The sequence below is a fragment of the Suncus etruscus genome, chromosome 11, assembly GCF_024139225.1.
Source record: "Suncus etruscus isolate mSunEtr1 chromosome 11, mSunEtr1.pri.cur, whole genome shotgun sequence".
Classification (NCBI taxonomy): Eukaryota; Metazoa; Chordata; class Mammalia; order Eulipotyphla; family Soricidae; genus Suncus; species Suncus etruscus.
In genome coordinates, this window is record NC_064858.1 from 69234287 (window position 1) to 69256992 (window position 22706).

At 41.5% G+C, this 22706-nt stretch overlaps 2 protein-coding genes across 2 annotated transcripts; both read right to left on the reverse strand.

Moving 5' to 3' along the window:
* Positions 1 to 4284: 4284 nt before the first annotated feature.
* MYF5 (myogenic factor 5) lies at positions 4285 to 6403 on the reverse strand. The gene is made up of 3 exons (XM_049783591.1): positions 5897 to 6403; positions 4929 to 5004; positions 4285 to 4472 (listed from the first exon to the last, which is right to left on the reverse strand). Exons 1-3 carry the CDS (start codon positions 6401 to 6403, stop codon positions 4285 to 4287), a joined length of 771 nt encoding a protein of 256 aa, XP_049639548.1.
* Positions 6404 to 15076: 8673 nt separating this feature from the next.
* On the reverse strand, positions 15077 to 16891 carry MYF6 (myogenic factor 6). Its single transcript, XM_049783598.1, has 3 exons — positions 16376 to 16891; positions 16049 to 16139; positions 15077 to 15195 (listed from the first exon to the last, which is right to left on the reverse strand). Exons 1-3 carry the CDS (start codon positions 16889 to 16891, stop codon positions 15077 to 15079), a joined length of 726 nt encoding a protein of 241 aa, XP_049639555.1.
* Between the last annotated feature and the right edge of the window lie 5815 nt (positions 16892 to 22706).

Here is a 22706-nt window from a genome sequence, read left to right on the forward strand (position 1 = left end):
TGAATGACAATACTGGAATATCAACTTTTCTGAGGGAAAAGAATAATAATGAAAATGCAGCAATGTTTACTCTACCACAATATATCCTAATTTTCCCTTATTCTTAGTGTTAAATTACACTTTATTTTACGTAAAACAAAGATCATCCCTGGTTCCTTTGTATGTTTGTTTACAACTTGAATTTACCCCAAAACAGAGATTATTATACCTGGTGGGACTGGCTCAGGATAGCCTGAGCTATCTGTCTTTATGGCTCCATCCAGGGGTGGTCTCTGGTGGAGAGCCGAGGTAGAAGACTGCCAAACTACATATGTTTCATCTTCAGCCTGGTCTGGATTATTTCTTGCACAACTCTGATCAGACTCATTCACCTGGAGTTGGAGATAGGAGTGTGGGGTTATATTACACTCAGTGATATGGGGCTGGTTTAGTAATGTGATTGTTTAGGAAAATGTAGAAGGAGTGTTTGGGTACATTCATGATAGATCAAAGAAACCCTGTAACTTCTTTCTATGCTGTGCAAGTCAAGGACCCTTTCTTATCTCTCTGAGTCTCATATATAGGCTATGAAGAAATCATAGTGTCTTTGGGAAATTAGCAAATATTTAAGCCTCAAACTATTTATCCATATAAGCTTCAATAATTGCTAATTTTTGTATATTGTTACCCACTTAATATGTAGTGAATTAAATGTACATGAATATAAATGTATATAATATCTGACTAATTTTTCTCTTTAAAATTATTTAATAGGGGCCGGTGAGGTGGCGCTAGAGGTAAGGTGTCTGCCTTGCAAGCACTAGCCAAGAAAGGACTGCGGTTCGAACCCCCGGCATCCCATATGGTACCCCCAAGCCAAGGGCAATTTCTGAGCGCTTAGCCAGGAACAACCCCTGAGCATCAAACAGGCGTAGCCCCCCAAAAATTTAAAAAATTATTTAATAACCTTAAAAATATAATAATCTTAGTGATAATGATCATATATTATCATCAGTTTTAATTTCCATTCATATATAGAGCAAATATAATTAAAAAGAAAGAAGTACATTGTTTTATATTCCATTGAGGCTTTAAATTGAATTCTGAATCTTTTGTTTAGTAGATGTTCCATGTTAAACATTTCAAACCCAGTCACCTTAAATCTCTATAATCACAATTACAAAGGAAATATTTTTGATTTTCTGTGATTTTTGTGATGATGTGGAAATCAATCCTGGCAGGCTTGGGGGACCATATGGAATTCCGGGATTCGAACCACTGACCTTCTCCACGCAAGGCAAACACTTTACCTCCACGCTATCTCTCCAGCCCCTGACCTAGGTTTGATACCTAGTATCCGATATGATCATCCCAACTTGTCCAGGAGTCATGCTTGAGTGTTGAGCCAGAAATAAGCCTTTAGCACTGCTGGGAGTGATTCTAACAAACAACAAAAACAAAACAAAACAAAACAAAACAAAGACCTCTTTGTTTATATTGCAATTTGCTTTTGAAGAGTATTTTCCAGTTTCCACACCATCTCCTGACAAACTTTTTTAAAATAAAATCTTCCAGTTTAAATATCCCAGACTTGAGGATAAAGAAAACTCTTTCAGATTCTTATTTTCTGAGAATCTACTCTTCATCTAGAAGAGTTCTCATAATGACTCCTAGAACTGTGTTGTAGGTTGCTACCTGCAAGGGTAGTTAGCCAGCTGGACACAACAGGGGAGCAAAAAAAGGCAAAATCATGTCCTCACTTGAATATGTTGGAAATCTACTTATTTTATTCTTTACTCTCCCTGAATTCTTGGATAAGGAAAACTTTTAGTGTTTGGACTACTAGGATTCAATTCCTTAAAAACTTCAGGTATAATATGTATATATATATATATATATATATATATATATATGTATTTATGTAAATACATATATAATATGAGATTGTTGAGTTGAGATTTTATAGAATATACAGACAACCTTCAGTGTTCATCCATGAACTTAGTAGGGGTTGTGTATTAGTTGACACATAAATTGAGTAAATTACATTTATTGAGAAATCTGTTATGGAAAGTAATGCCTTTAATTGACATACAAATTATATTAAATGTAGATGACTGAAAGGTCTAAATACTTTGGGAATTATAAAATAGTTAATACTGAATACATTGTAATTATTGAGGTAACTTTTGTTTTGTTTTGTTTCGTTTTGGGGTCACACCCAGCAGTGCTCAGGGATTACTCCTGGCTCTGTGCTCAGAAGTCACTCCCGACTTCTGAGACTATATGGGATGCTGGAATTTGAACCACTGTTTATCCTGGATCAGCTGTGTGAAAGGCAAATGCCCTACTACTATGTTATCTCTCTGGTCCCTAGAGGTAACATTTTAATGTAAAAGTTAATGCTTACTTACTTGAATTAAAAATTATCTACATACATCATCTAATTTTAATCACCTCTTGTTGCTGTTGCTGTCAGTTTTATTTGTTTGGTTTTATTTTTGGTTTATTAGCTTGTTTGGGATTTTTTTTTTCTTTTTAGACTCTTTTTGGAGGATACTTCTGGTTCTGTGCTCCAGGAGTCATTACAGAAAGTACTGAAGGTTATGATGACCAGGGATCAAACAGATGCATTTTCAGGGGCAGTTTTAAGATTCTTATTATCCAACCTCTTTGAACAATAAAGATAGAGAAAATCTACCTAGTTCAAAACGTAACCAAACATGTACCAAAGCTACGCAAGAATTTAAATCATGCCCAATAAATTTTTATTCTGGAAAATTACAAATAAAGACTTACTGATGTGCTAAAAATAATAATTTAGGAGTCTAAAAGATGGGGCAGGGGTAAGAGTTTGGCTACAGACAACCCTGACACCACATTTAATGCCCTGACTCCAGATCCCAGAATAAGCTTGAACACAGCATGGTGCAACCCAAACCCTCTATACACAAAAGAGAAAGAAAACCATACAATTTAAAACTATTCTACAGTTAATGGATATGACCATCTTCTTTATTGTTCTCTTTGAGGCTTCAAGAAATGAGTGTTTATATGTAGCATCTTTAAGGACCCAGGGGAAAAACATTAGAAAAATTCACAAACAGAAAATTAGGGCTGTGTATCAGTCACACACATGCACAGCCAATGTGACCAATAAATGGCAAGACAGAAGAAGTTTGCTTCATTTTAATGCCATTTGTGCACTTTCTTATTTTTAAAACTCACGGCACATTTATTTGGAAGTCTGTGCTTTCCTTAGGAATTTGTTCTTCAGCACTTTAATAATAAAAAATAAGTCAACAACTTGACATATTTTATTGGCAATACAATAATGGTACAGATATTCTCAGGCAAGTAGATAAAGCATAATTTAACCCATATTTTTAATGTAGTCATTAAAAGATCATAATCTTAAAATTATTTTTCAAGCATATTAACCTGAACAATTTCTAGACCCCTTCATACAAATGCAACTTAACATGATATATACCCACTATAGAAAAGAAACATTTTGGCAGGCTCCCTTGAAGTTTGTTTCCAAAAAAACAATCTGCTTTTATCATGTGACATCCACATAATCAAATATGAGTCCATAAGGTACAAATATTCATACTTCTTCAAAGTCAATATTTTATAATAGTTTTAGTTTCTTAATGATATATCAATGACATCTAATAAAATTAGAAGTTTTTTTTTTTTTCAAAAAAAACTTAACTAAACTCTTTTTCATTTTAGCAATTTTATTTATGGTGGAATTAACAAATTTTTTATATCTTAAAATTATCCACAAAGTACTAAAAGATACATTATCAGCAAATACCAAACATATAGCATTAGGCAGTATTGTTAGTTTTATTTAACACAATATGACCCAAAGGTAAAGGGAAAAGCCAAAATTAAATATATTTAAATTTCCCTGTAATTATGTTTTATGTATTCTAATATTTTAAAAGAGAAAAATAAAGATCTAAATACAAGAGATAATATTTGATAAGCAATAATTATAAAATATAAGTTAATATTGCAACCAGCTAATTTCCATGAATTGCCCCTCTCAGAAATATTGCTGAAACTAAGTTATCTAAAGAGAAAAGGGAGGAAGCAGAGGAGAAGGAAAAGAAGGAAAGATCTAAAGCCTTAATGGCCACAGTGATGTTTTCATTAAATACATTTCCTACTAAAGTGGCACAAGAATTATTTACACATGTGCAGCTAGAAATTGTGTATCTACAGTGTGTTTTGCCTTCGAACTTTGGGGTTCCTCTGCCTCCTGGCAGAAGAATGAAGGCTGCACTTTGCAATTCATAACACATGATAGATGAGCCTAGCACTGGCAGTGCCTGGAGTTGCAAGCTGTGAATCAGTGCTACCAACTGAGAAAGACACAGGCTCCTGGGGAGACAGTTCAGGCTGTTGGGAGGTTGTGATACGATCCACGATGCTGGACAAGCAATCCAAGCTGGATAAGGAGCTTTTATCTGTCACATATACTACAAACACAAACACAAGTGGGGGGGGGGAACGACACATTAGAAAAATCCACAAATTGACAAGCTTTTGTTAGTCTCCAAATTCCTTGGACATCCAGAAAGTAAGATGGAAGATCATCATAGCAAGTTCATTGCAGAAATTTTCAGTAAACACCTAATAATTTATGGGGAACATGCTGAAGACTGGCTAAGTCAATAGTTCATTAAAGATGCACATATCTGATATGTTATATATATATATATATATATATATATATATATATATATATATATATATATATATATATATATGCTAGAGGCTTATGAGAGGATGGTGTGACTTGATTTTGCATTGCCCAAACTTCCCCCTATGAGTTATACCTTCCAAACACTGCCTGCAAGTACCTTCCGTTTTTGTTAGCCTGAATTGTGAGGTTGAGTAGATTTTTAAACTTCTCTCAAGTTCTGGATTCTTACCATTTGGTAGATCAGAACAGTAGATGCTTTCAAAACTGCTACTTTTTCTGGACCACACAGGACTGTTACACTCGGGCTATAACAGAAGACACAACAGACATCTTCATTCAGGTCTCTGCAAATGATGCTAAGACATAGATAGGGGCAGACAGTTCTTGCCCTAAATTAGGTATTTTCCAATGCCTAATCTGTTGCCTGGAATTAGGAAGAGTTGATCTTACCAAATTGTAAGGGCCCTGATTGTATGCTCAGATAATAAATTCAACAGCAAAGGAAGAGGGGGGCAGAGAAAGAAGTATGGGGGTTGAAAGGGCAGAAAGGGTGGAATTCAGCAGCAATGTGCATTTTTAACCATGGAAAATGGATTTAAGTAGAAGGAAGCCACACTAATTCAGGGAGAGAATACTTTCCCAAGGGCGAGCACAAGTGCTCGCGCGCGCGCGCACACACACACACACACACACACACACACACACACACACACACACACACACACACACACACACCTGGCACTAAAACCTGGCAGTGTTAGCCCAAAGGCCTTCCTAACCTTTCAGAATCTCTAAAGATAACAGCTATGGGGGTAATTCTCTCTACTTCTTTATGTCAAGCTAGGGAGAAGAGCAAACTTCACATAGCTATTGTCTTTTGAGATTCTGAAAGGTGGGGTTCATTGGAGCAGAGGACTGGGGTGGGGTGGAGAGGACTCTTAGAAATGAAGGAAACGCTCAATGGATCAGTCACAACTACCTGTGTTGTTCTTGTGTCCTGGAACAACCCTCTCTTACTCCTCGAACCAAATCAACTCAACTCCCTCGTTGATCCTAGTTGTTTTGCCATCTAGAACCCCTCTTCTTCAGACTGCCTTCCCATTGCCATCCCTAACTCGTCATCCACATGACCTGGTTGGCTACCACACCTTGGAAAGACTTGGAAAAACCAATGGAGAGGCCCCATTCAGCACTTACCATGCCATCCGAGCAGTTGGAAGTGGGACTGGTAGGTACCGAACATCTCCGGCCTGGCAGGCTGTAGAAGTTTTCCACTTGCTCCCTCAGCAGGTCTTGTAGGCTCTCAATGTAGCGAATTGCATTTCTGAGGATTTCCACCTTGGGCAGCCTCTGGTTGGGATTGGTCGTGGTGCACCTCTTGAGTGTCTCGAATGCCTGGTTGACTTTCTTGAGGCGCCTCCGCTCGCGCATTGTGGCTGCCTTGCGGCGGTCCACAGTGCTGGCCTTCCTCTTGCAGGCTTTGCAGGCCCACAAGAGGCAGCGACCGGCCTGGTGGTGGCCTGTCGGGGCACGCACGTGTTCGTCTTCCTCAGAGCCTTGCAGCTCAGCTTGGTGCTCGCTGAGAAAGGCCGCCCCTGTAGACTCAAAATCCTCCCTGAAATCTCCATCCGGGGACGGGATGCTGGAGGAGCGGTCGTAGAAGTACTGGGAAGGGGAGAATGGGCAGCCGTCAATCAAGTCCATCCTCTGAAGAGCTGGGCTGTGCACCCACAAGACAGCCAGAAGTGTGTGTGTGTGTGTGTGTGTGTGTGTGTGTGTGTGTGTGTGTGTGTGTGTGTGTGTTTGGGGAGTGAGACAGACAGACAGCAGAGCCTGGAGCAGCACGCTGACCCCAGGCCCCAAACCCTAGGCCTGAGCTGGGTCTCTTTCTGCAAGGGCAGAGGCAGAGGCCTGGGTCTGAGCTAGGGCTAAGGCTCTTTATAGATTCTGGGGGAAGGGAGGCCGGCCCCAGAGGCCCACACTATTAGCATATCCCACTGCTACCCCCGCCAAGACTGTCTGGGCCAACCTCTCCCTGGCCTCTGGAGGCAACTTGCTGTTTACTTACTTAGAGTCCCAAGGGACTCTAATGGTTTTTACTAGATTTCTGCTGGGGCACCTGAGGGCCAAAGGAATTGACTCCTCTTTCTTCTTTGCACCCCAAAATCATCCAAAAGCCAGCCTCTGGGACCGCAGAATCAGAGAGGAAAAAACCCAGGAAACGAGATTTTATGAGAACTCAGTTCATGCATTACAGGGGATGCTCAACCCCACCAGCCCCCACCTAAGTGAGCTAGGGGTCTCCTTATTGGGAGGTATTTCTCTTTTTTCAGGAACTTGCATGGTCTTGAAAATGATTTTTCCCCAACTTTTCCACCCCACCTAGCAAGAGTTGCTGAAACCTTGAAGTGATTCTTTGCATGGCCAAGTATTTCTGTTCTGTGATCATTTTGGATATAATATGGGTTTTGACCAGAGAACTGTATTATCCACCCACCCACCCATACCCAAAGTGGACCCTTCCTCTGAGTTGTCTCTCTGCTCATCTTGAAGGTGGAAGACTCCAGAGAGTCAGGAATAGCCTCCCTAATAGTTCCTTCTCCCCTTTGACTGAGCATTGCTGCTTCCTTTGTATCAGACTTTTGCAAGACCCCAGGCTGCCAGAGAATCAAGCCAACTACATTGCTTAAGATTTGACTTTCAAGAAATTTTTACCCAACTTACTCCTGCCGTTTAAAAGATCTTCTCCTTTCTCTTGCTGCTCCGCCCAGGCATTGCTACAGACTAAACAGCCTTGCAGGGCTTTGGGATCGCTAATTTTCTGCTTTCAGGCAAACTAACACCGTTACAGATGCGTCCCAGCTGCTGGCTCTGCCAGCCTTCCAGGCCCGTGTAAAGTTTCCAACACCTCAAACTCCAGAAACTTCACACAGTTTCATGACAAAAGCTTACCCCCAAAGAGCACTCCAAACAGGATCTTTGAGACTACCTGGGGAAAAGGGAGAGTTGCGGTTTAAGAAAAAAATACATCTATTAGTCAATTTTTTTAAAAAAATTTAAGTGTTTACTAGCCTTAATGCATTTTCAAATCCTTGAGGAGGGGGTAAGGATGTGTTTTGGGGATAAAAGGAGGCTACTTTTTATGATTTAGGGATATCAGCTGATGGTAAAGCCTGGGCTTCTCTCTCTAAGTGGGCTCGGCTTTCAAACCCAGACTTACAGTCCTGTGAGACCAGGAGGGAGCATGACCAGCTATGTCATCCATGTTGACTATGAGCACTAAAAATATTTTTATGGCATTTGGAACATATTTCTTTTCAAATACCTTTGAATATTTTTATTTTTTTAATGTCACCAGGGCTGACCCTACATCCATTTAGGAACTAAAGAAAAGCAAACTTTGACCATGGCCTATCTGCTCTTTAAAGAAAGTATCAGAAATTAAAGGCTGGTAAGCACCAGCCATGATAGTCAGCTACAAAAAATTTCTGGGTCTCCTGGGATTAACAGATAGATACACACACCTGAATGCTAGGCTCTTTCCCATCAGCAGCCCCCCCTTTTCTGGAAGCAGGAAAACCTTTTGAAGTGCATGTAGAACAATGAGCAGGTTGATGCTTTGGTTGTGGACACTGAAATCCATGACTACATTGGATAAAATTCAAGTTGCTAAAGAAGACACTGTTCAGAGGTGAGTATATTTTAATGCTGTGCATTATTGGTGCCACTGAATCACAGCACAGGACTTTTTTACTCAGAAACTAGAAGTCACACCCTTTGGAAAAACAATTCTTATTGTTCATTGATTCCAGAATTAGAAGCCTGGCTATAGCGCGCGCGCGCGCGCGCGTGTGTGTGTGTGTGTGTGTGTGTGTGTGTGTGTGTGTGTGTGTGTGTGTGTGTGTGTGTGTGTGTGTGTGTGTGTGTGCGCGCGCACACACAAATAGACGTGCCCCTGGAGGCTCTAAAAGAATAGAAATTATCCTTCTATTTGCCTTTCTGGTTTTTTCCCCCTCACCAAATGGGCTTTTTAGCCAGTTTCACTATGTAGAGATATATCTGCAGCCAATGATGGAGTGCTCTCAGTTCCAGGCACTGTTCCTTTTCCTTACCAGGTATGCTTTTAATACTCCTGGCGACTTTGCAAGAACTTTTAGAGTCATCTTAAAGATCCCCAGTACTCAGGGAGTTGGTGATTTGTCCCGGATCAGAAAAGCTGGGCCTGGAAGCCTGGGGCACACTCTGGTCTCTGGAGCACCCGTTCCTGAAGGTGATCTTCAGTCTTGTCTACATTCTTTAATGAGGGCTCACGCACTGCCGGGCACTCAGAAAGCAAACCCAGCTCACTCCAAGCCTGCAGTGCCGACCTCTGGGCTCTGGTGGTGGCCTAGACGAGGCCGTCACTCCAGGGCTCTGTCAGGAGGTCGTGCTCAGAGGTTAGGGCCAGTATCGGTAAGGTGATCCCCAACAAAGTGGTAGGCGCGCCGCGGCCCAAGCAACTAAAGAAGCAGAGAAAACATCGGCGCCCGCTGCTTAATAGGAACTGCTGGGGGTTGCAGGCCAGGGTCAGAGAGCCCAGGGGACTCAAGTGCTGAAAATTGGCTCTCAGAGACCCAAAGTAAAAAAGCAAGGGGGAGTGGGGGGAGAAAAAGAAGCAGAAGCAGAAGCATTTGTACTAGGGATGGGAGGAGAAAGCGATCCTCCGAAATGAAGAGTAAAGAAATTCAGATCTCCGAAATTCAGGTTTGGTTCTGATTCTTTGGGGGCTGAAATTATGTCGGAGATTAGGGAAATGCAGAAAATAGTTTATTTCGGGTGGAGGAACGGGGGAGAGCAGCGCCTTGGGACTATTGAATAGGGAAGCATGAAATAGTTTAAATCTGGTTAACATTAACTATACATATATCTATATATGTATATACATAAATATACATATATAGGAAAAATGGATGCAGCAACATGTCTACTCCTCCTCCAGAGAAGTAAATTCTTGCCTATATAGAAAAAATACAATTATTTAGAGTGTAAGCAATCTGCCTCTCAGTAGGCAGATAAGGAGGTGATATTTAGTCTACCCAGGTATGAGGAAGGCGATAATTAAAGTAGGTTTGTTATTTTGCATTCTGAAGAATAAATACATGCTTGATGTTCGGAGATTTGGACTTAGCAGCTCACTTAAATGGCAAAGACCTTTAAGCAATATTTTATTTTGTTTTATTTTGTTTTCCAAAGAAACTATTTTCATTCAAGCATTATGACAACACTATTAGGGTGGATGGTCAGAACACATAAATAAAATGAAATCCAGTTTCTCTTCCCACTAAATTTTGCCTAACCTGGGCATTTTGTCATAGTGAAAATTCTACATCCTTCGAATAGTGGAAGAAACTAGATTTCCACAGACAGTTCACTTTAATTCTCCTGTTTTCTACCTGAGAGACCTTTTCCCAGCTCTAGGATAAAGGCAGTTAGTTGTCCTGGACATTTTTTACTTATTATATATGACTTCACATTATGCTAAACAAGCTGAAATTGCTCTTCGCTCTGGGAACCAGCACACCTAAGTAAACACATTAATACCTACCAAAGCTGCTGGAAGAATTTGTGGAGAAGACAGCTGAGGAAGACATTGGTCTCTGCTTGAATTCCAAGGCTTCCAGGAGAGATCAAAGGCCTAAGTAAGGACAGCATCAAGAGTGGTTAAAGTAGCCAGTCCTTGTAGTTGTCATTATCCTTGGTCTAGCACATGGCATAGTTATTGCATATCAGTCTGACTATGAATAGGACTCATAAAAGCTGCCCTTGTCAGAATGAAACCAATGGTTGCCTTTTCTAAAAGTTATTTTTTATAGAAGAGGGGATGATTGAATGTCAAATGTGACTCACAATCTAATGTCTTAACTCTTTCTCAGAATATATTTAGTTGCTAACTGAATAATGCATTCATATAGGACACTAGAAATTCAATGCTAAAACTAAAATACTTTTGAAAGACATATTATGCTTTTCCAAATATGATGTTGTGGGCGGAGATTTTTGAGATGAAAATAACTTTTGCTAAGAATAACTCAAATAGGTAAATCCTAACTCTAAATGCTAGGGATAGATATCACTTTAGCAATATAAAGCTTCTTTTCCAAATGTTCAAAAACAATTCTAGGGTAGTTGGGCAAATTAAATTTTAGCCCCATATTCCCTCCCCCCAAACATATAATACTGTGTGTGTAGAGGGAGGCAATCATGTAACTAAATTTCTACTACATTGAGGCTTGGGTTTCAAGTCTCAATACTATTGTGAACTATTAAGATTATAATTATAATTATTGTGAACATTCAAATTAGTCTGAGAAAGCTAATAGTTGAGTTTTTCTCAAGTTACTTTTATGTTAATATATAAAAATAATTATTTTATACCTGGTAACTTTATGCTTATCTCTTGGTTCAGTGAAAATCCCAACGTGGTTTTTCTACCTAATTTGCTACACTTGATTGTTTTCATAGGCCTATTTATTTGGACTTCAGCCTTCAAGACTCTCATCATTAATATCTAATAAATATATTTAATTGCAAACACATCAAGAATTTTATGTTAGTGGCTTCATATATGTGTGTTCTTGTGTGTGTATGTGTGTGGTGTGTATGTGTGCAGGAGTTCACTTGAAGTCTTTGAGAAACACTTGATCTATTTAAGAAAGAGATTTCTATAGGCAAATGTAATTGCAAACAATTTCTCAAGTTATCCACCTAACAGAAATGGTTTTGTAAAGACTGAATAAATGTAAAGACTTTGTTAAGACTGAATAAAAATCTATCAAGTAAAGTCCATCCATTGGTAAACTCATTAAATTGATAAGGAGTTTATTATGGAAATCTTATTATAAAAATAAAAATGTATGTGATCCTATATTAAATGAGTTCAAAGGCTAATTATGGTATTTGATTGCAGGTAGACCATGAGTCTAAATTCATTTTAGTATAAACCTCTATTGTCTGAAGAAGAAAATCATAGATATCTAATAATCATAATTAGTGACTGCAGATACTTACCATTAAAATATTTCAGAGGTGTTTTAATTATTGTTTTAAATGTTTTAATTTGTGATTCATTAGCTCATTCTTCTTTTTTTTTTTTTTTTTTGGTTTTTTGTTTTTGAATTTTAGGTCACATTCGGCAGTGCTCAGGGGTTACTCCTGGCACTACACTCAGAAATTGCTCCTGGCAAGCTCGGGGGACCATGTGGGATGCCGAGATTTGAACCACCATTCTTTTGCATGCAAGTCAAACGCCTTACCTCCATGCTATCTCTCCAGCGCAGCTCATTATACTTAAGAGGATTTAGAAAATCATTTCCAAAGAACACCCAATACTTTTATAGAAAATAAATGCTCCTTTTTTAAATATCCAAGTCTCTCTTTCAGGATGCCTGGTGGCTGAGATAACAGTTTTGAATCCATTTAGAATCCCTGGCCCTGAGACTGAGCCCTCCACTAAGAAATAAATGCAAATACACCTCTGTTCCCAAGATTTTTCCTTCTCTAGAGAAGTACTAAGAGCATTTTTCCTAACTGGGATTCTAGAAATGAATATATAAAATAAGAAGAGTAGCTCTGTCATGTCCCTCTTGGCCTTTTTGTTATAAAGACTTTCCCCAGTCAGAGTTAGCAATGTCTGGAAAATGAAATCTGAAGGAACTGAAAACACTTTGAGTAGAAGAAAAAAAAAAAGGTCAATTTAGATTGACTAGAAAAAAAAATAAAGAGGACTGAGGAAAGTGTTTATTTGGTGTGAGATTGTGACTTAAGCACTCACACATGTAATCTCTCAGTGAATCTTCACAACCCCATGAGTTAAGCACTGTTATTGTTGTGTCATTCTATCTCATTCAATTCAAATGAATTGAAGCTGGGCTGAGCTGGTGGGGCCAAGATTGAGTCTAGATATTCGGAGCCCTAGGACTCAGCACTTTACCTCCACCAAAACTCCCCCTTGATTCTTTCAACCCTCAGATTGGAATTAAGTTGTTTTTGTCACTTTCATCAGGAAACATTTCTGTACAAAAAGGTTTTAGGGAAATGCACTTTTTTTCTGTATATAAAACAACAGAACTTATTACCCTGAGAAAACGGGGGTGAGGGGTAAAGCCAAATGGTCTCAGTTGCATAGATAAAGATTAAAATAAAGTGGGGGCAGAACTAAATATGCAACTCAAAGTCAACAACAATGGAATCAAGAGACCCAAATTCTAACAATCTAAACTAAATGGGCCTCTTATATAGGCAGGCTGGGAGGCAAAGGGTCGTGGTTGGGACACACTCTGGGGATTTGGTGGAAAGAGGTAGACACTGGTGATAAGACTAGCCTTGATTCATTGTATGTCAGAAACCCAATGATGAAGGACTCTGTAAATCACAATGGCTTCAATAAAATTAATATTTAGAAAATAGTTTTTTGAGATAAAAAAAGAAATAAAAGGCAAGGTACTGTTATGGGGCTGCAGGGAATTGTCTATCATGGACTCTGGAAGTTTTGGGTGCCTCAGCTCTTATTCAAAAGGAATTTGGGGACTAGGAACTGTTAAATTTATTCGATTTCCACATTGTTGGGGAATGAAGAATTATCAGTGTCCTGGAAAGAGGGGAGGAAGAAGTAGCTAAGTACAGAGGAAACAGTGGAGGTGGGGAGTGAAATTACCGGAATAGTGTCAGAGAGCAGCAGCAGGTCTAGAGAAGTACCTCTTTCCTCTCTGAGCCTCACTCCCCACTGTGCTTCTTGGTGGTCGAGTCTCCCTGGGGTCACTGGATAATCGACCTCCGCACACATTGTAAAATCCTGGGACCAGCGCTCCTGGGGTTTCGAACACCTCTGGGGCCTGGCCAGTGGGCAGAGCTAAAAGGTTTCAGGTGCAGAGCTGTTGTCTGAGCCTCTCCCCTTTTAGCCCTTTGCTCCTTGGAAGAAAGTTATCCTCCCAGCAGCCCTCAGAAAACAGTGTTGACAAAACAATCTCGAGCTACTGGATGCCTGGAGCATCCTGGAGCAACTAGTCTGATTCAATACCACTGGGTAGATATTATGGCCCTAAGTACCTCAGAGGATGGTTTTTCTGACAAGATAGGTCCTGATGAGTCAAAGAAGGAAAGGAATTTGGGCTAAATTAACTGCAGGTCTTTTAGGCAATGAAGCAAAATTTTGTGTGGCGATTCTTTGCAACAGTAAAGGTTTAGTGGGTGAAAATTTAGTTTAGATTTAGGAATTGGCTAAAACAATCTCTAGGAACAAACAGTACAGTTAAAAGAGAAAGCAAGAAAGCAAGCAGAAAGATTGAAGGAAAGAGAAAGAAAACGAGAGAAAACAGAAGGGGAGAAAGAAGGAAGGGAGGAAGGACAAAAGGAAAAAAGAAAGCAAGAGAAAGAAAGAAGAATGAAATAAGAAACAAGAGAAGGAATGGAAGAAAATGGAAAGAAAATGATAGGAAATAGAAGAGAAAAAAGGTGAAAAGAAAGAGAAAGAAAGAAAAGAAAGGAAGAAACGAAGGAAGGAAAGAAGGAAGGAAGAAGAAAGACATGCATAGATGGAGGAAGGGAGGGAGGAAGAGAGGGAGGGAGGAAGAAAAATGTCAGTGGGAGAGAAAAAGGAAAGAATTTCTTCTGGGTCCTCTTCACTAGTACCCGAGTTTAAGTATCTTACTTAAGGTCAGGAAAAGGCATCTTGATCCCTTTACATCATTCTTTCGAAAAACATCCGGCTACATGGGTTTGTGTGGATGTAAGAACCTGGCCCTCTGTGTTCATGCGCACAAGCCCTCAAAAGGCTTTTTTAGTTGAATCAATTTAGGACCCACTTGACTCATATAGAAATTCATCTTTTAATATTACAATGCCAGAGTCCTCCAAGTTTGACATGTCATTCCACATTTAAAATATATCTCTTGGGTACTCACTTAAAAATAAACAACAAAGTACTAAGATTATTTACAAATATTTACATTCAATACCACTATCATTTCAATTAACGCAGCGTTCCCACTTTGATTTAGTCAGGAATGAACTTCTTTAGAAACACACACTTAGGGACCTTTAAAGAGCCCTATAAGAGGATCGCGGTCAGAAAATAAACTATTTTACAAAATCAACCATCAAATACACAGGAGTGAGGCTGCTAACCCTCGGCTACTCGCTCTCTCTTCCACCAGTCAAAGCCGCAAAGCGAAAGGTTTTCTCCAGCGGAGCGGTGCGGGGCAGTTTCCGAGTTCTTTGGTGTTTTTGTCTCCTTCCGGCTCTGGATTCCTAAAAATTCCTGAACGGAACCTGAGCTAAAGGATTAAGCAAGGCAGGCGGGGGCGATTGCTAGCTGCGGGGAGAAGGTCCGGCGCCGGCACTTCACTTCTCCACCGCGTCCTCGGTGCAGGTGGGTGCGCGGTCCTCGGAGGAGATGCTATCCACGATGGAGGACAGGCAGCGCAGGCTACTGGGGGCCGAGGGGTCCACGACCGGCCCTCCTGCCAGAGAAAGGGGTTCAGGCACACACACACACACACACACACACACACACACACCCCGATACTCCCTCTTCTGCAAGAGAAACAGCCCCAGACATACACACAAACATGCATACACGCACTGATGCTCACCTCTCCTGCTAGCAGCACTCCCATCCCCATTCCCACCCCTCTCTCTGTCTCTCTGTCTCTGTCTCTCTCTGTCTCTCTCTGTATCTCTCTCTGTCTCTGTCTCTCTGTCTCTGTCTCTGTCTCTCTGTCTCTCTCTGTCCCTCTCTGTATCTCTCTCTGTCTCTGTCTCTGTCTCTCTCTGTCTCTCTCTCTGTCTCTCTCTGTCTCTCTCTGTCTCTGTCTCTCTCTGTCTCTGTCTCTCTGTCTCTGTCTCTGTCTCTGTCTCTCTCTCTCTCTCTCTCTCTCTCTCTCTCTCTCTCTCTCTCACACACACACACACACACACACACACCCTAAACCTAACTTAACTTTCCCTCCTGCAAGCTTGTGCTCAGACGCGCGCGTACACACAAACACTGACATAGACAGACAGACAGACAGACAGACAGACAGACAGACAGACAGACAGACACACACACACACACACACACACACACACACACACACACACAGAGACACGCAACCTCCTTGCAGGGGCAGGGAGGAGGGACCTCCACTCAGCCCGCGCGCGCCCGCCCGCCCGCCCGCCAACCCGCGCTTGGAAATCAGGCCCAGTCTTGAAGCACACCCGCCCGAGTCTCTTTATCTTGGGGCGCGGCCCTCGAGCTCGCAACAAGACCCCAAGCCCACCAGTCGGGAGCTCCGGAGGTCGCGCCCGTTCAGTCCCTCGCGTTTGCGTTACCTTCCTTGGCGCTGAGCACGAGCCCCCTGGAATGGTCCGAAATGCTTGGCCATTGGGCGCTGCAGGGGCTCAGGAAATCCGCGCGCTCTAGCTGCGGAGACACAGCAGATTAGCAGAGAGACTTGGATTAGGGGTGCGGGCACCTTTGCAGAGATGCCCCCCAACTCCCACCCCATCCCATTCCTGGCTCCTGTTTCCCGGGCCTGGGGTCCGCTTGCTTCCTGGATCTTGCAGGCACCTTGTGCCAGGTTCAGAAGGGAGCGGTGGAGAGGGGAGGGCGAGGCAAAGCTCCGAAAGCCTGGCCTGAGGCCTGGTGGCTGGACTCACCTGCTCCTGCTTGGGTGTGTAGCTGAAGGCGTCGACGCCCGGCTCAGGCCCCTTCTCCTGCTGGTCCAGCCGCTGCAGCAGGCCCTGCAGCCGCTCAATGTAGCTTATGGCACTCCGCAGAATCTCCACTTTCGGCAGCCTTTGGCTGGGATTGGCCACAGTCCTGCGCTTCAGAGCCTCGAAGGCCTCGTTGATTTTCTTCAGCCGTCGTCTCTCTCGCAGGGTGGCCGCTTTGCGTCTGTCCGTAGGGGCAGATTTCCTCTTGCAGGTCTTGCAAGCCCAGATGAGACACTGGCCTGGGCAATGGGGTGGCTGTAGGCTGGGGGGCGCCAGGACATGTTCCTCCCCACTACTGTCGCTCCCAGCTTCTGGGGGCATTTGGTCCTGGCAGGGAGACAGGGTACCCTCACTGCCCGGGTACAAGGGAGAGCCTTCGGCCACTTCCAAGGGCTGCAGGGTCACATTTTCCCCGTCCAAATAGAAGAAATAGGAACCAGTTTCGAAAAGGTCCATCATCGTGTTCACCTCCTTGGCCTTTCTGCCTCAGTCTGAACAGGGTGTGACGGGCTCAGAACACCACCAGGAGACACCCAGATGGCATTTAATTAGTACGGTGACATAAGTCGCCCTGGCTTTATATATAGTAGCTCCTGAAACTCAATCCAACGTAGTGCGGTCATGGAGTGTCCCTCTCCCAGTGTTTATCAGAGCCAGGGCTGTCCAGAACGTGAACTTGGAAAGAAAACGAAGATGTGACACCCCCATCCAGGAGTGGGGAGGATAAAGGGACCCTTCTCTAGGTAGAACAGGTTAAAATACACCCAGAGATTCGTATCCTCCAAACCAACCTTTGAAGGCTGCCATTTGCAGGATTTCAAGGCCACTTCAAAACAACTGGGGATTAACACCACCGCATTCCCCTCCCCCAGGCTCATCTGAATTTCTAAATTTAGACTCATGATGAAAGATTTTAAAGGCAATACTATTCGTTGCTCCAAAATAGCTTGGTTCAGATTTGCAGGGAGCTTCCGTTCTTTGCTCTCTCCTGCCTGTCCAAAAAAAAAAAAAAAAAAAAAGATGCTATTTATTCATCTTTGATTAAAACCATAGCAGTCTTCCAAATCTGTCAGGCTGCAGCTTCAGTAGTGGCAGGTAAATCTCTTTGCTTTTGGACTAAGGTTTTTAGAGGGGTAGTAGAGGATGGGTGCTGAGTTACCTTCATGAACTATCTCTTTTCTTGCAGAGGAGGGTGGTGGCCATTAAGACCTGGGTTCTGTGACCCTCCATGCTGAAACAGAGGGACCTGTGACCTTAATAGTCTTCACTCATCAGTGCCTTGGTTGAAGCTACTTCTCTAGATACAGAAGTCCTAGTATCTAGATACTGAGGTCTCAGCTTTGTCCTTCTGCACTTTATCCCTGCAGACTCACCTTTCTTGTTTCAAGAGGATTCAGGGGGCAAAGGAATCCAGGAAGGAACAAGCATGGCCAATTGCAATTTGTAATTGTAGCGTTACTCCACACTGGCTTGGCACTTGGGGAGGTAGAATAGCACCAGGATGAGATACAGAAGCTCTAGTCAAGAGCAACCTAAAGTCAAAGCTCAGTTTATTTCTCTGTATATGGAAGGACGATGTTTGGGTTTTGTCAAGACCACAGTGGTTACCTTAAATAATTTCTGCAAGGGTTTGTTTTGATTTTATGGGACAGGCCCAGCTGTTTCATGGGACAGACTCAGTGGTCACCCAGTGATACTCAGGCTTACTCTTGGTTCTGAACTCAGAGGCCACTCCTGGACGGGATTTGGAAATTATGGGATGCTGGGGATGGAACCCAGGTTGGTACATGCAAGGCAAATGCCCTCGCTGCTGGCCCCTCAGCGAGTATTTGACTAGAGGGTAGCAGGCAGATGAAATATAACCTCATTAGCTTGATGAGTATTGGTAATCTTTATAAGGCTGTGTGAAGGTAAGAGTGTGTGTGTGTGTGTGTGTGTGTGTGTGTGTGTGTGTGTGTGTCTATGGTACTGGAGACTCAACCAGGGCCTCACACATGCAAGGCAAATGTTCTGCCACTGAGCTACATCCTTAGTTTGAATCCATTTAGTATTAAAGAAATAAAACATGGCTGGAGCCATAATACAGAGAGTGATACACTTGCCTTGCATGGGGTTGACTCGGGTTTGATCATCCAGCATCAGCTAGGGACCTCTGATCCTCACCAGGAGTAATTCCTGAATGTAGTCAGGAGAAACCCCTGAGCACTACCAGGTGTGGTCTAAGAACACTCACATACTTGGCTGTGATACTCCCAGTGGTCACACAATGTGATTCTGATGATGCACAGTCCTTTCTCAGGCTCAACTTCCTTTACTTGTGCTCTGTCACATTCTTTTTCAGGAGCTTTTTTGTTTGTTTTGTTTTTGGGTCACACCTGGTGGCCTTCAGGGCTTACTCCGGGCTCTGCACTCAAAAATCACTCTTGGCTGCCCCGGGGTACCATATGGGAAGGCAGGATTCAAAACACGGTTCATTCTGGATAGGCAGCATGCAAAATAAACACCCTACTGTTGTGCTAACTCTCTGGCCCACTCTGTCACATTCTAATTGCAATGTTTGCAAGTGCCAAGGGCCAGGATGCAGTGTACATTCTTCTACTCATTTTTCTGTTTTCTAGAGTAGTACTTCAGAATTGCACTTCTCACATACACCTGGTGCAGTGCCAGCTCGCCTTTTTTTTTTTTTTTTTTTTGGTTTTTGGGTCATACACAGTGATATTCAGGGGTTACGCCTGGCTATGCTCTTAGAAGTCACTCATAGCTTTGGGGGACCATATGGGACACTGGAGATCAAACAGAGATCTATCTTGGATCAGCTACGTGCATAGCAAAGACGTTATTGTTTGGCCCCTGGCCACCTTTTTTTTTTGTCACTTCACTGTCCCCTGTATTCCGTCTAATTTTCTCCACCTAGACTTTCTTTCCTTGTTTTATTTTCCTTTCATTTTATATTTTTTCGTTAATTAATTACGTTACTTAAACACTGGTGGTACAAAGTTGTTCAAAATATACTGTTGTTTTTTTTTTTGCCACAGTTACAGAATTGTTCATGATTGAGTTTCAGTTATGCAATGTAAACACACTTTACACCTTTTCCCAGCACCATTCTTCCAATTTCCCTCCCCAAAACAGACACTGTGGTTTGTAGTATTGTTAATGAGAAGTATCATGCCTATTACTTTCTCTCCCTTTCCCTCCTTTCAGTTCTTGTTCAGAATGATCATTCCAACTATCATTGTTCCTTTTTTATTTTTTTTTATTTTTAATTATGTGAACAATGATGCAAAGAAAGAGGACAAGGTAAAGTTACAGTGGAAGGACACTCACCCAAAAACAGAGTTCTCAGAAGAAATCCCCCTGCTGCTACCTTAATTTTGAACATACAGTCAAAGGACATTAAGAAAAATAAAACAGAACCCATGTACAATTACTTTGTCCCTCAAGTCCTCAGATTGTAGTACATTATAAAATTTCTCAGTGGTACACCAATTAATCTAAAGTCATAAAATTTATGTAACTCCTTAAACTTGAAGGCATGGTAGTTTTTTTACATTTCCATGCATATGCATATTAGTTTAAGTTAACCTCAAAAGTTTAAGTGGGCCTTTTTTTTAAGGTTTAGAGTCAAAGGAGCACAGCAAAAACGGTGTTAGATATCATTGTTCTAATAGTCCATCTCTACTCTGCCGTAACTGTACTCTCCTACTATTTATGGAAAGCTTCTTACACGAGCTAGTCTTCCTGTCTCTATTGTTTTTTATATGATTAATGTACTATCTTATTTTTTGTCTTTCATTTTCCATCACCAGATTTCTACCAGTTCCCTCCCACCAATAAAGAGCTTTTATGATTAATAATTGAGATTGGTTTGGGTCCTTATACTCTAAAGAAATCATTGTGCTGCCCAACATTATTTTCTTGGAAACATAAGGTGTTCTTACTCTACTTCAAACTATGATAATTATATGCTCAATAGAACACTAAAAATGTTCTAATGACAACACAAGGAGTCAATAGTCAGATAACAGAATAATGACTAAGTTAGAGTGAAATCAATTATTCCAAAATATAACATTTTATTATTTCTATGTTCTGTTTTGAGTTCTTTTTGTGTGTGTGTTTTTTTTTTTGGGGGGGGGTGGGTCACACCCGGCAGTGCTCAGGGGTTACTCCTGGTTCCATGCTCAGAAATTGCTCCTGGCAGGCACGGGGGACCATGTGGGACACCAGGATTAGAACAGATGACCTTCTGCATTAAAGGCAAACGCCTTACCTCCATGCTATCTCTCCGGCCCCTTGTTTTGAGTTCTTAACAACACTTTATGTCACATCTTATAATGAATAACAACTAAAAAGTCATTTTATCACCAGAATAAAAGATATCACATTCCTAAATGAATTAAAATAACAATGAATAACAGTTAAATACCGTATTTTCCTGTGTATAAGACGACTGGGCGTATAAGACAACCCCCTAATTTTGCAGTTAAAACATAGTTTAGGCCTATATTCGCTGTATCAGACAGAAAGTTCCTGTGCTGCAACTGTATGTACCACAGTGAGCCAATCACAACAAGCAAAGGTTCAAAGGTTATACTGTTTAGACTTCCTCTCTGACTCTGGCCAATCTGAGCAGGCTTTTTTACAGTGTAGATTCGGGTCCAAAACATTGTCTAATTTGCATGCATAAAAAGCCTGCTTGGATTGGCTGAGTTAGAGAGGCGGTCTGAACAGCCTTGCAGTGATTGCTCCCTTATCATAGGCACCTTTTCTGGCAATTCCCTGGTGGCGTCAGTTAATCTCCCCCACTACATGAACCAAACAACACCCCATCCTCGGACCCTAGCACTGAACCACTAATACAGTTAGCTGGGTTTTGCCAGAAGTGGCCCCCTGATCTCCTGAGTACTGTTTGGGAGCCCCCAAGAAAGAGATTTGGAAACTCTACGACCTGATTTTTTTTTTTGTTTCTTTAGTGGCATATTGAAACATTTTTCGGGATATACTCGGAGTATAAGAGGACCCCCAATTTTTGATTGACTTTTGACTTATTTTTTTGTTTCAAAAGTCATCTTATACGCCGAAAAATATGGTACTTAACATACTTTTTTTTTCCTTCAACTTATTTAAGTCCCAGATAAGGGTATATTCTGAGTGAGAGAGACAAAACTGTGAAAAATCTCTTTTCTCATGGAATTTGAACGTACAAGTAGGGTGATGGATTTGAATAAAAGTTGGAAAATGGGAGAAATAACCTTGAAATAATACTAGGATTATATGGATTACTTTGGATATAATTTTTGAAGAACTTTAAAAATTTGGTCAGCTTTAACACCTCAAATTTACTTTCTATCTATAAGACTGGTATCAGAGACATCTATAGCTTCAAAAGTTATGATAAATATTTAAAACTGTGAAACTAATTCAAATATAGCATAAAAATATAAATCAGTGTGTGTGTGTGTGTGTGTGTGTGTGTGTGTGTGTGTGGCAACCCATATGCAGCAATGCTCAGAGGTTACTCCTGACTCTATGCTCAGAAATCTCTCCTAACAGTACTCAGAGATATGGGATACTAGGATCAAACCTCAACCCAGGTGTGCCTCATGCAAGGCAAGCTCCCTGCATGCTGTGCAGTCTGGCCACTAGAAGTAATTTGATTACTTAAAATAGGTTTAAGGAATATGAGTTAAAAATATTATTTCTAGGGATTCTTCTAGGGCTGGATCATAGAAATTATGTTGACAAAAGTGACATTCTGAGATTCACCACTAATTTTTCCAGAGTATCACATTGATTTAAGAGTGCCTGAGCATTGTGAACTTCCTTAACATAGTAAATATAGGGACCGGTGAGGTGGCGCTAGAGGTAAGGTGTCTGCCTTGCAAGCGCTAGCCTAGGAAGGACCGCGGTTCGATCCCCTGGCGTCCCATATGGTCCCCCCAAGCCAGGGGCAATTTCTGAGTGCTTAGCCAGGAGTAACCCCTGAGCATCAAACGGGTGTGGCCCCCCAAAAAAACATAGTAAATATAATTATTTTCCTTCTTTATTTTTTCATTTAATTGTCACCTCTGGATAAAGAGTGAGACTAAGATGTACACATCAAAGATTCTAAAAACATTTAGAAATTTTGTTGTGCTCTCAAGTGCAATCAACACCAAAAGTGATGATATTTTTCACTTTTTTTGTAAATCAAACATTCATTACTAAATTGTTGTTTCTTCATAAATTCCAGAGCTCTTTTCTTAACTCTCTCTAGAACCTAGGCCAAAAT